Source organism: Corvus brachyrhynchos, unplaced genomic scaffold (genome assembly GCF_000691975.1).
Source record: "Corvus brachyrhynchos isolate BGI_N302 unplaced genomic scaffold, ASM69197v1 scaffold17, whole genome shotgun sequence".
NCBI lineage: Eukaryota > Metazoa > Chordata > Aves > Passeriformes > Corvidae > Corvus > Corvus brachyrhynchos.
In genome coordinates, this window is record NW_008240046.1 from 12,448,547 (window position 1) to 12,461,005 (window position 12,459).

The 12,459-nt window shown below is 39.6% G+C and overlaps 1 protein-coding gene across 1 annotated transcript in view; it reads left to right on the forward strand.

Moving 5' to 3' along the window:
* The first annotated feature begins 3,913 nt into the window (after nucleotides 1–3,913).
* Nucleotides 3,914–12,459, forward strand: part of CFAP97 (cilia and flagella associated protein 97) — a 28,380-nt gene continuing 19,834 nt past the window's right edge. Inside the window, exons 1-3 of the mRNA XM_008641466.2 lie at nucleotides 3,914–3,948; nucleotides 10,934–11,812; nucleotides 11,901–11,972. Of these exons, the coding sequence (XP_008639688.1) occupies nucleotides 10,954–11,812; nucleotides 11,901–11,972 (931 nt within the window). The 5' untranslated portion in view covers nucleotides 3,914–3,948; nucleotides 10,934–10,953. The remainder of the gene's footprint in view (nucleotides 3,949–10,933; nucleotides 11,813–11,900; nucleotides 11,973–12,459) is intronic.

The window sequence follows — 12,459 nt, forward strand, 5'->3', positions numbered from 1 at the left end:
GGGCGTGTTCCTCCCCCGTCTGCGGCAAATTTTTCCCGAAACAAGGTGGGAGACGTGTTTTGTTCGTGTGTACATATGCATTATTTTTCACCATTATATAATTAAAAAAAAGATTTTATTTTAATTAGCTGTCTTCCTACTCGCGCCCCTGCCTGAGCGACGCGCACGTAGGTGTCCCCCGAGCGCGTCGTGCATGCTGCCTTTGCAGGGCAGGGGCTGGCGTTGAGCTGCTAGAGTTTGGTCGTGCCGCCCTGAGATGTGTGTTCCGCCCCACATCAGTGCCGTGCCTGCCCGCTTTGCTCCTCGGGGAGATGGGAAAAGAGGTGGGGGATTCCGTTCTAAGGCACCGGCCCTCGTCGCCGTAGTGGTTGGCTTTGGGAACGAGCTACAGTGTCGTATGTGCTATCCTTGAAGTTACCGGACTTTGAGAGACACGTTGCAGTGGTGCTCAAGTAGAGTCCAGAGGAATGTTTTGGGTGGGCTTAATTGTTGGGAATTAAGTCAGCTGGAATGATTATTGCAAACAGCTTGCCTCGAGCGTGTTAATCGTCGCAGGAGTCACGTTTTCACACTTTCCTCAGGACAGTCTTGTAACTCCCCCTGCCCAGCCCTGGGCTGTGTTCTGCAGTAATGGTTCCCAAGGTGGAGCTGTGGTTTGGAAAAACAACCAGCCACCAAATCTCTTGGCCCATGTGGATTAGGGGGGGGAATCGCAAATGAAACCTGGGCCCCTGCAGCAGAGCAGAGTACTGAATTCATTTGAAAGAGGCTCAGTGACATGGTACAACAAAATGCAATATATGTTGTGTTTGTCAAACATGTTTTTTCTTCTGGAGTTTTCACAGTGCATTATGGAAATTGGCATTTAAAAATGTAGTTCAGGATGGTTTATGGCACAACTTTAAATAAAGTCCTATAACCTTTATGCCTGTCTGAAGTTTTTCCTTTCCAAACACAGTTTTTTGAAAACTGGTTTAATTATCGTATGCAAATACTTGCACTTACGTATTCTTACTATATAACAGAAATAAAAAAAATCTGGTGTTTGTATTTGTCGTGTATACGTTGAAAAATGTTATGGTTATAATTTCTATGCAACATTCATAAAAACACCAGGACAACGATGTGGGATGGAATTAATGTAACAAAAATAGCAGTGCTAGATTTCTTTTGTATCCCTGCTTTTGTCTGTAGTGAGGTGCTCAATATAGTGCATAGAATGCATTGTACACATTTGTGCTTCTTTGAAAAAATAGTTAATCTCTCTTCTTTGGATGGAAAGTGATTGCTGGAATTGTCAGTGGAGAGAGAACAAAGTTCCATAAAGTTAAATTCTTCAGGGGAGTTATTTGAAGATTAAAGTGAAGTTGTCATTGCTCGAAAATAAGTAAGCTTAAGAATGGGTTTGTGAAATAATTGGCATTTAAAAATATAGTTGTCAGAGCTTTGAACTCTGCTTTTGGAATGCTTCAAGCTCTTCCAACACTTCTTCCTGGTTTGTTTGTTTTTTTGTTTCTGTAGTGTATATGTTCTTTGATTTTTCCTAACCTGGGTAATACTTGTAATGGGTTGGAATAGAAACCAGGGGAAAGGACAAGTAATTTAGGGATATTCTATTCCTTTTCTTGGGACTTAAAGCTTTTATGACCTACTGGGATTTATTGTTTTGTTTTTGTGCTTGCCCATGTTTAGAAGGGCATTCAGAGGGCCCTGTCTTTCTTCATAAGACTTACGTGGGCTCAGAGGGCCATTAGGACTGCTGAGCCCATTGAGGCTTTGAATGCAATTGGCCAATCCCTTGAAAGGCTCAACCCAGGAACACATAAAAGTGTGAATTTTGTAGGATGGGTGGCATATGGTCATCTGTGGCATAGATGACAGGATCATCTACAAGCTTTTTAAAAGTCTGCCCTTTTGGATGACATAATATTATACCTGAAGCTTAGGTGTAAGAATCTGAAAGTGAGCTGGATCCTAGGTGAGCCTAGGTACTCCCTAAATTCATGGGGGATAGGCAGACTGTTACCTTACTGCTTCCACCAGAGCTGTTTCTTAAAGCTGTTTCATTCTTTGCTTCCTGATGTTATGTTTGACCAAGACTGGTGATAGTAATGGTCTAAAACATGATCCATGTTCCTTGGCTGAGTTATTTTCCATCCAGCAATTTCAACTGATGTTTAAGTCACAATTCAGTGATCAGTATTTGTCATTCTTGAAGTGTTTCATTGTAATAATAAACACCGGAACTTGAAGAAACCCATATTATGTTGAATTTAATAGAGTCCTCTGTTTCAACATCTTCCCTGTTTTTCCATACTTGATATTTTCTCATCTGAAGAAAGGAACAAGTCACAAAAATAAAATGCAAGAGATTATCTCAAGAGGCTTTTACCTCATTTGCCCCTTACATTCTGAGGAAGCAGGAATATATTTAGACTCTTCCTGAGTGATACTTTTCGTATACTGGATTTAGTGACTGAATTTCTATGCTTTCTCCTGCTCATCTGTACCAGGCAGTGCTTGTTCCTCTTAAATAGAAATATATTCACTGAAAATTAAGAATTACATCTTATTTTCAGTGGGTATGGAGAATGTAATTGTTACATCTGTAAAACTGTATGTGTATGTTTTAAACTGTGATAATAGGCACATCTTGTGATGGAGGGCCTCATGAAGGAAATTATTCCAGAAACTCAGGTCTATTTGACGTGTGTTGAAGCACATCTATGAAAACTGTTAAAGGAAATGCTGATGACACACGTATTTGTCTTGCGAGGTCACTAAGCACGCGAAGCTTGTAATGTTAGAAGCATGAAAACACTTGCAGTTCAGTGGGCATTTCTGTTGTGAGAGACAGTTCATGTGCTGTGCCACTTGGTAGAGATGGCCTGATATTCAGAAATATGCTGTGATTTATCTGCTGCTGGACTCCATCAATAGTTTGTGGTGTACTTGATTCCGTTATGGTCCTGCCATCTATTTCAGGACCGGCAAATGGAACTCCAGCCTTCACGTGGCAGATATCCTGAAGCTTTGCTGTAATAAGAGCAGTTTTTTCCTTTTTCTTGCATACAGTTTTGAACTGCTGGGCCAGACTCTCCCCCATTAGTTGTGGATAGCCTGGTTGACTACATGTTGCCCCAAAATTTAAATCTTGATATTGGATGGAAATACTCTTCATAGATATGTACCAGTATAGAAGGAGTGGGAAAACAAAGCTGGGCCTTTACTTTGGTCTTCACCATGATGTGTGGCAGTAGAGTCTGTCTTTTTCTGGGCTTTTCGTACCTGTTCTATGTTATCAAAAGACTGTGGCTATGGGTCACTTTTGGGAAAGATCAATCCCAGTGACCAGTTTTCCCCTAGCAGCTTGCTGCTTTTTACACTTTGACGTAGTTGGAGTTGGGACTCTTCCAGGTAGTGAGAAATTGTATGGCGGCAGCCCCATGAGACTTCAGTGTGGGTGGTGTCACTTAAGCTTGTAGAAATGGAAGGCCTTCCAGAAGCTGCTGCTACTTTTATCAGCCAACATATGATTAGTTGTCTTTACTTTTGATTGTAATTGTAAGCTACTTCTTTTCTTCCGGGGTTTAGAGGGTTTGCGAGTCATTTTCTTGGGATTCTCAGCAATGAATGAGTAGCCATGGTCTGTTTAGACAGACCTGATGGCCATCATCACTCCCATCATTTAACCTCAGTATTCTGACCCAACTTTTCTGCTCAAGAGGTTACAAGGTGACCTTTGCTGAAGGGCCTGAAGAACAAATATTTAATGTATTTGTATGAGTAAAGTCCTGGAGCTACTGATACACACCTCTCAGCATAATGTATTGCAGCTTTTCCCAGTAGGGGAGTGGCTTATTTTTGTCTCAAGAGGAAATATTTTTTTCTTTCCTGCCTCCTCTTTTTTTCCCCCCTGTTTTTGCCTGTTGTCTCTCCTCCCTGCCTTGTACATTAACTTGAAAGCCTTTGCCTAGCAGTTATCTGGGGCTCTTTGGTGGTCATGTGCTTTCATTTGCCCTAACCATTATGGCAATTGGCTATGTTCCAGGATTTTCTAGTGCCCATTGATGGAACTGAATTCTTACTTGAAATAGCCAGGAGACTCAGGACTTTCTGTTGCAACTCTTTTTTTAAAAGACTCAAGAGTACTTTGAAGCATCTCCAGTGAGCCTACCTGTTTGAGACAGAACTGCTGTTCTGAGGGCTAATCTGTCATAGGTTTGGGAATTAATACACTGTATCTTAGAGTACACAGGGGAAAATCCTTCCATTGTGTCCAGCAGAGAGAACCAGGACTAAAAGCAATCCAAAACAAAAATGGGGAGAAAAAAGCAGAGGAGTAAGGGCAGCAGTGGTGGTGTATCCTGATCTCATAAATTTGAAGTAGTAAGTCTTCCCTTCTTCCCCTTCTCTTGCTAGGAGAGAGAAAAAGACAGTGAAAGTCAGCTGAGAATCAGCTAGACAAGTGGTTTCAGATGCACTAGAAACAATGGTAGTTCTGGTCTGAGCTGGAATTGGGTCCTGTGAGATTTGGTCTATGAAGGACAAAGGTGCTTCCATGGTCTGCTCAGATTACTTAGTTCAGGCACAAGTCTGCTACTGTCTCATGAGCCAACAACAAGAGTGTTGTCATTAATCAACAATAATAACTTCCACATGGGCTGTAATCTGAGCAGAGGGGGGGATTCACCTCCATGTAGTTATGGCTGGGGTGATCAGCAGCCACATAGTTATCTTAAACGGATACCAGATTTTTCTTGCAGATGTACCATGAAAGGATAGAAGCTAATAACAGTTGCCGGATGTGACATGGAAAATTCTAATTAAAGAAAAAAAAAAAAAACCAGTTAATTGTAGAATCACAGAATGGTTAGGTTGGAAGGGACGTTAAAGTTATCTAGTTCCAACCCCCAATAAGGGTTGTTAAGCATTCAAACAGATGTCCACATAGCACAAGTGTTCATCCTTGGAGTTTTTGAGAATTTGGTTGGACAAGGCCTTGAGCAAAAGTAGATGCAGTTTTGAAGCTGACCCTGCTTTGAGCAGTGGACTGGACAATGTCCAGAGGATCCTTTCCTAAAGATTTTTCTTGGATGCTGATTCCAGCTCTTGTCTACCTTGTGGTGTTTTGCAGAATAATTTGCCTGTGCCTTAATGGGCCCTTCCATCTTGCGCTCAGTGAGGAATGTATGGAGCTTGAATAGATTTATAGCGTTGGAGTTTATTCTGAGCTGAAGTTGAGGCCTTGTATTCTGTAGATTGGTTCAAAACCAATCATGGTTTGGATTGGGGAAATTGGTAGCCAGGTTTCGAGAACTTGTGGTATGCAGAACAGCTGTAGCAGGCATTATGCTCTGAACTTGGAAAATCAGAATATCTATTAAAGAGACTGGTTGTTTCATTCATTGGGGGTTTCCGTTAAGGGAGGTAGTTTCCTAAGAGCTGTATTCCTTCCTTTGCATGCTTTGTTGGTCTTAGTAGCAAACGTGAAAGCTTTAATTAAAGAAGAGGTAAATAGGGCTGAGTATGTGTGGTTTGTCACACAGGTTTTAAGACTTGTGTTTTCTCATGTTTCCCCTCTTCTGAACTAACAAACCTCAAAAAGTAGAACTTTTCTTGTCCTAACATTTTTATTGCTCTCTTCTAGATGTTTTCAAATTTATCTTTTTTGCTTGTTTGCTGACATTTTTTTAAGCTTTAGCCAAAAATGAGGAAGGGTGGGAGACGGAGCCAGGTGCAGTTCCTTTAGCATTTTAAACCTCTCCCAAGTTCACCATACAAAGAGGCAATTTGGCAGCCAGCAGGTTTAAGGGGGCAGGATCCCCAGAGGGGAAATAATGAGAATGTAGAATCAGAGGATTTTGAACTGTTGCAAAGAACATGTACCAATGTTACCGTTGGTAGTATAAATCATTTATTTAAAACGCTTTCAACCTAAAACACTTTCAACCCTAAACCAGAAGGTGCCTTGTTGGAGCTAAATACAATATTATACTGCTTCTGATACTTTACATGTTTTTTAATACATCCTAAGATGGTGTCTGTTCTTTTTTGTTGCTGTAAACATACTATTGACTCATTGTGAGTGTACTATAGCTGTGCTGTATTATGGCCTTTGTGGTGATGCACAGGATGCACACAGTAACATCAGACATTTCTGATTCAGCCCCTAGCATGTGTAAAGGGCTTGTTTTCTCCTTCTATTAAATACTAGAAACTTATGATGTCGCGAAAGCATTTAGGCCCTTCAGAGCATGCATAGCATACAAACGCAGAGTGTGATGTCCTGCATGCTAGGGATCTGTGGGTTACCTGATTGGAAAAAAAAAACAGCTTTCCTTGGAGCATGGTAGTCTTCATGCTAGGAGTTTTTATGTTACATGATAAGGAAAAAACCCAGTTGTCCTCTATAAAAATCAGCCTCTTCCTTGATCATGAAAGTAGAATGCTTACAAGAAAAGAAAGTTGGTCACTGCTTATATCTGAATGTCTTGGATGCACATGTTTCAGATGGTGTGCATTTTAAAAAGTAAAAGATATAGTGGATAACTTCGAGGCTTAACCAAGTTTAAAACACCTCCAATCTTTCCCTGGGTACTTAATGTACTTCATAAGTGTTAGTTTCTGACATTCAAAAATGTTTTCAAAAGGCAGTATATGTTCAAACACAGACCCGTATCTAAATCTGTATCCTCATTACATGACTTTCTATGTACCATCCTGCCTTGGTAGAAGACACTTTATATTGCAGTCATGTGTAATGGCCTGCTCTTAGGCATTGCCTACAAAAATATTTCAGGTGGTGCTGTAGTTGGCAGGTTTGCAGCTGGCAGGGGAAAAACATTCAATATGCTTAGTGTGATTAGGGTCTTGATCTGTTTTTTGACATGGAGGAAGATGTCAAAATGCTGCTTTTTCTTTGGGTAGTGCAGCAGCAGGCAGTGGTTGACTTCTGCAGGAGCTGAGTGGTCTTTGTCCTTGCAGTGTCCAGCTGGGGAGAACGTGGATGTGGTCTCCGTAGGTAGTCAGATGCTCAGTGTGTTGACCCCCTGACAAGAAAGCGTGGGCCTCTAAAGCCCTGAGAGCCAGACTGCATGTTCTCCTTGGCTGCTTGGCCACTGCTTTCTGATCTTAAATGGGTCGAGCTTGAGGGGCTTAAAAAAGTGGTATAAGCTAGTTCTTCGTAAACTAGGAAGAACTGCAGTGAGGAAGAGAAAAAGACAAAAGGGTGTGCTTGGCTGGGGTAATGAGTGATTGTTACGGTTGCAAGAAAAATGGGGTGAGAGGTAGAGAATTACATGGGGAGAAGAAATATTAGAGTAAAAAAAGATCTGGCAAATAATTAATGGCCAGCCTGCTCTTTGGAGTTGATCATATTTGTGTTAGAGAGTATCATGGCAGAAAGCCACAAAAAGCATGTGGTTTTTTTGGTAAATAAATACAGTGGTCACTAGAATTAGCAGCCAATGCTAAGTATTTGACTGTAATGACAATTTCTTTGGGGATTTCAAAATATCAGTTGTTGATTCTATATTTTAAAAACTGGCAACATAGCAGAACTCTGTATTTCTCCTAGAAGTAAAATTACACTCTGTGTTGTATATAAATGGGTGTGAAACTGTACACAGAGCCAATTTATTGATTTAGGCATGGATTATCAGCAAAATTGCTTCTTCTGTATTGCATCATCTTGGCAAATTCCAGCTCTGTTGCAGACACTCTAGATGCAGAAGTAGAATAGGATCCAAGAATATGATCTCTTTGTTTATTTCCTCTTGTTTGTTTTTAATGGAAATGACAGAATTAATTAATCTTTAGTTTGTGAATGATTGAGTGTCAGTGAGAGACGTGGCATGTCTGTTTCCCATTAAGATGAAAGCTAAAGTTGTTAGGGACTTGTACTAGAGGAATGGAATATGTATTTGGCAATGGAATGACTGCTGCTCCTTGGGCAGGGTCAGACTGCTAAATGATCTCTTCTGTACTGGTGGTTGCTGTCTGCGAAGCAGTTATGCCTCAGTCTTCATAGAAAACAGCCCACTGGCAGGTGAGCTATTCCTGAATCATGTAGAGTGAGAAGATGCTCTTTGGCTGGCATTAATGGTGGAAAGGAATGTACAAGCTTCTTGCTGTCTTTTATCACCTTTTGCCACCTCTACACTGCCCTTTTGTCTTGAGTTAAATCCCATCATCGCTTCAGAGACTGTGTTCAGAAAAGTCATCTGAGAAGTCATGGTGTAATTACACATTATAGCCGATGAGATACTGTTAGTTCAGTCTCCTTTGCAGGCATAGCATTACATAAACTATAAATACATGGGTTTGATTGCACTCAACAAAACTTTATATTTTAAGCTCTACTAAAGTTTTCAGCTATATTAAGCTGTACTAGTTTCTCTGTGTCCACCTGCAAACCTTTTTGCCCTAGCCCCTTACGCTCTTACATATACAACAGTGCTAACAGTATTTCAGATTTGTGTTTGAGACAAGCAAAATACACCACATGCCTACTTTTACCAATCAGTCATAATATTTTCAGCTACAAGCTGGAGAGATGCTAGTTCCTTAAATAATAAAAGTCTCTCATCATGGAGAAGAAAGGGTTTTCATTTTTACACTGTACTTCCTATATTAATTTTATTCATAGAAATGGCTTTGTTCAAGTTGTATTTGCTAAATAAATAATTAATGATCTGTAGTTTATAGGTTTTGTTCCCTTCTGGTTTAGACTACATGAGGTAGAAAATTAAATGTAAATACTGTGTTACTCTTCTGATTGTTTTTTATTTTTCTATTGTGCATGTTTTTATTTATTAAAATGTATTATCCTTTTAGGAAGCTGCTCTAGAAAAACTTTCAGGAATTCACATGATAGTTGCACACTGCAGGCTGTGCAAGCTGCCTGAAGCCAAGTATCACAAGAAGTGACATGAAGGGTGAAATCAACAGCCCAGCTGAAGTGCATCTGCACCAATGCATGTAGTATGGGTAAAAACCAGGAGGAGCCAGAAGCCGTGGTGCTGCAGGAAAACCATGATGTAGCCACCATCACGGAAATGTGGTGGGATGATAGTCACGGCTGGAGTCCTGCAATGGATGGTTATAAGCTCCTCAGGAGGGATATGCAAGGAGGGAGAGGTGGTGGGGTGGCCCATTAGGGAGTGTTTCAACTGTGTAGAGCTCAGGGATGGCAATGATAAGGTTGAGTGCCTGTGAGTGAGAACCAGGGACATGGCCAACGAGGCAGTTGTCCTGAGGGGTGTCTGTTACAGGCCACCCTGCCAGGATGAAGAGGCACATGAAGTTGAAGATCTGTAAGAAGCAGGGTGGCTTCACAATGGCTAGCACCTGTTCTTGTGGGAGACTTTAACTTGCTGGATGTCTGCATTCCCAAAAGTGTTTTACTCCTTTGTTTTGTTGTTCTTTGAAGAGCTAGGTGCTTTAGAGAGTTATCTTTGTGATCCTGAAAATTGATCTCTGTTTCTGTTGCTTAATAGTGTTTTCAGCTTTATACATCATCTAACCATACAAAGTCTCTTTTCAGTTTTTTGGCTTTGTGATTCTTAAAACCATAGGAAGTTCCAGACTTTCCGGTTTTATGTTGTGATTTAAGAAGCATATTTTCAATTACTCTAAACCAGTATTATTTGAGAAGTGGCAAAATATCTGAGTGACCTTTAAAAATTCTGTATTTTGAAGTAATTTTTAGCTAGAACCTTTCCTGGAAATTCCTTTTTTCCACCTTTGTTTGCCATGGCAACAAACTGTATGTGGTTTAAGGGAGACCATCCATCTATACAAGGTTTTCCAGCCTTGTATAGTTGCTTCCAATGTCTTCATGTTTGGTTTCCTTGGGTCTAAAGAATGTTACATATTTATTGATTGTAGCTTTCTAAATTTGTGTAAAATCTGTTGTAAAGAGTAGGAGAAAAGTGCCTCTGGCTAGATGGGACAGGTAGTCTTTGATACTGGCTAATTTTGTTTGGTTGTGGGGTGTTTGGATTTTTCATTTTAACTCTGTATATATACTACAAATGAGTGGAAACTTTCGTATCCTCCTGCCACATGCATAAGATCGAACACCATAGAATTCTGTAAGAAGTATGACACAATAGGAGCAGATTTGTAGAACATAATGGTTTGCACTGAGGTCCTGATATCCACAATATTATTTATTAGGGCTAGCCATGATCTGGTTCCATGGACTGAATGGTGACTGCTGGTTTAAATGCACTGGTTTCATGCTTGGATCAGACTTTTTAAAGTCTAGGTTCATCTGAAAGAATTAAGTTTCCTTACTGTACTGTGGAGTGCGAGCTACAGAGGACTGTCATGAAAAGCAGGCTCCTTATCCAAACTAAAACATGAACACTGACACTGACCCTACATCTGTCACAATTTAACCTATAGAGTCATGGATCTTTCGATGTAAATTGAAATTTCTTCTCTTCTTAAGTGCTGAAAGTCTGCAGTGTGTATGGCTGTGTCAGCCAAGATGGTGACCACTGTATACAAACAAGGTTTTCAATACAGAATTCCAACTAATGATAGCTCATAAGTGGCTCTAGCTTAAAATGGTTCTAGCTTAAAGGGACAAAATAAGACACTTGAATTGCTTGTTTGTAATAGCTTAGATTTTTTAGCCACTAACAGTGTTTGACAAATTTGCTTAGAAGTAGTAGTTTTGAAATTGTGATGGGTTGGCTTACAGTAAAGCTTTCCAGTCTAACATATAAGCTGTGTGCAATAAGGTGGCACTACATTTTTTTACCAAGCTCACTATGGAATTGTTTCTATCAACTTCATGTAATTAATTGCAGAATTATAAATTACTAGAGCTAAAAGAGTGAAGAGCAGAACTCTTACACTAAAAGTATACTTGGACATGTTTTTAACACAAATCTTTGGAAATGTTTTCTGATGCTTGTAGGTGGCACTTCATATTTCATTATGGACCATTTTGAAGACATATCAGATGGTGAAGTGGATCATGCCTTCTTTGACAGTGACTTTGAGGAAGAGAAAAAGAAAGCTGAAGAAAATGGTGAATATATAGAGAAAGAAAGTACAAAGGCAGCTCTTACAGACACTGATTTGGTTTCTCATTCAAAAGATGAAGAGTGTTGTGAGGAAGAAAGTGAAGAAAAGCAGATAGATTTGCAAAAGGATCAGTCCCTAGAAAACAGCAAAGATTCTGTTGAAAATACTTCATCTTTGACAGTTTCTTCAGTTGCAGAGAATGCAAGTACCTCTGGAGCAACACCTGTGGCAAATAGAGGAACACAGGAGAATGTTCCTGCTGGAATTCCTAAAATAGTTAAAGAAGGTGAAGAAGATTACTATACAGATGAAGAAGATAGTAGTGATGATGGCAAAAAACAGAAGGTTAGACCAAAGTCAGCTAAGCAACCAAACAACATAAAAAAGGCTAGCAAAAAATATACTATCAGCTCCTCCTCTTCTTCTTCCTCCTCTTCCTCATCCTCCTCCTCATCCTCAAGCTCAGATACAGATTGTTCTGATACAGATTCTGATAGCTGTTTATCAGATTCACCTCATCTGTCCCCAAAGAGGAATGCTTGTAGAAATGCTCTTCTGTCTCCAAAACAAAAATTCAAGTCAGCAATGAAATTAGCGGAAGGAAAACCAAAGCTTGGTGATGACTTGGAGGAGTCTGAAGACACAGTGACTGACGTGACACCTCTATCAACTCCAGACATCAGTCCTATCCAGTCTTTTGAATTTGTAGCATCAAATGATAAGAAGCTAAAAGTAAAGAGGCAGGAAAATGTGAACCAAGAATTATATGGTAATTTTCAGAATTTAAGTATAACACAAAATGTGCAAAACCTATGGGGCTGGGAAATTCAATCTTATATCTGTATTTTTTTCATTAGATTCTGAGTTTGATCGCAGATATAGTCGAAAAGTCTTGCATGATGCCATGGACCTGAATCAGCTTCTGAAAGGTGATTTTTAAATTTTCTTTTTACAAAATACAACATCTGCATGTTGTTGAGAACAACTGTGTTCAAATAGAGGAGAATGAATACACAGATGGAGTGAATCTAAAAAGATTTGATATATTAACAAATTTAATAATAAAGCTGCACAGGCATTTTAAGGTTTACTGGACTATGGCACAGTTTAATATCTAAATTAAAGCATCAACCTTTCTGTAGAAGGGCTGGATTATCAAAACACAGTCCAAAATTTTGTTGCATGGTAAATGGTATTCATATACTTAAACTTCTAGTACCTTTTCGATAATTAAACAGAAGTATTTGAAATCCTTTTCTGAACTAGGTGTCTGCCTTCTAAAATACCATAGGTTGAGTAATGGTATTTTAAAAAGAAAAATAGCAGCTAATCTTTACTAAAACTTGAGTGGTTGCTTCTGGGTAATGGACTTAAAAAATCTAATAATGAAGCCTAGGAAAATTTGGAGTCTCTTTC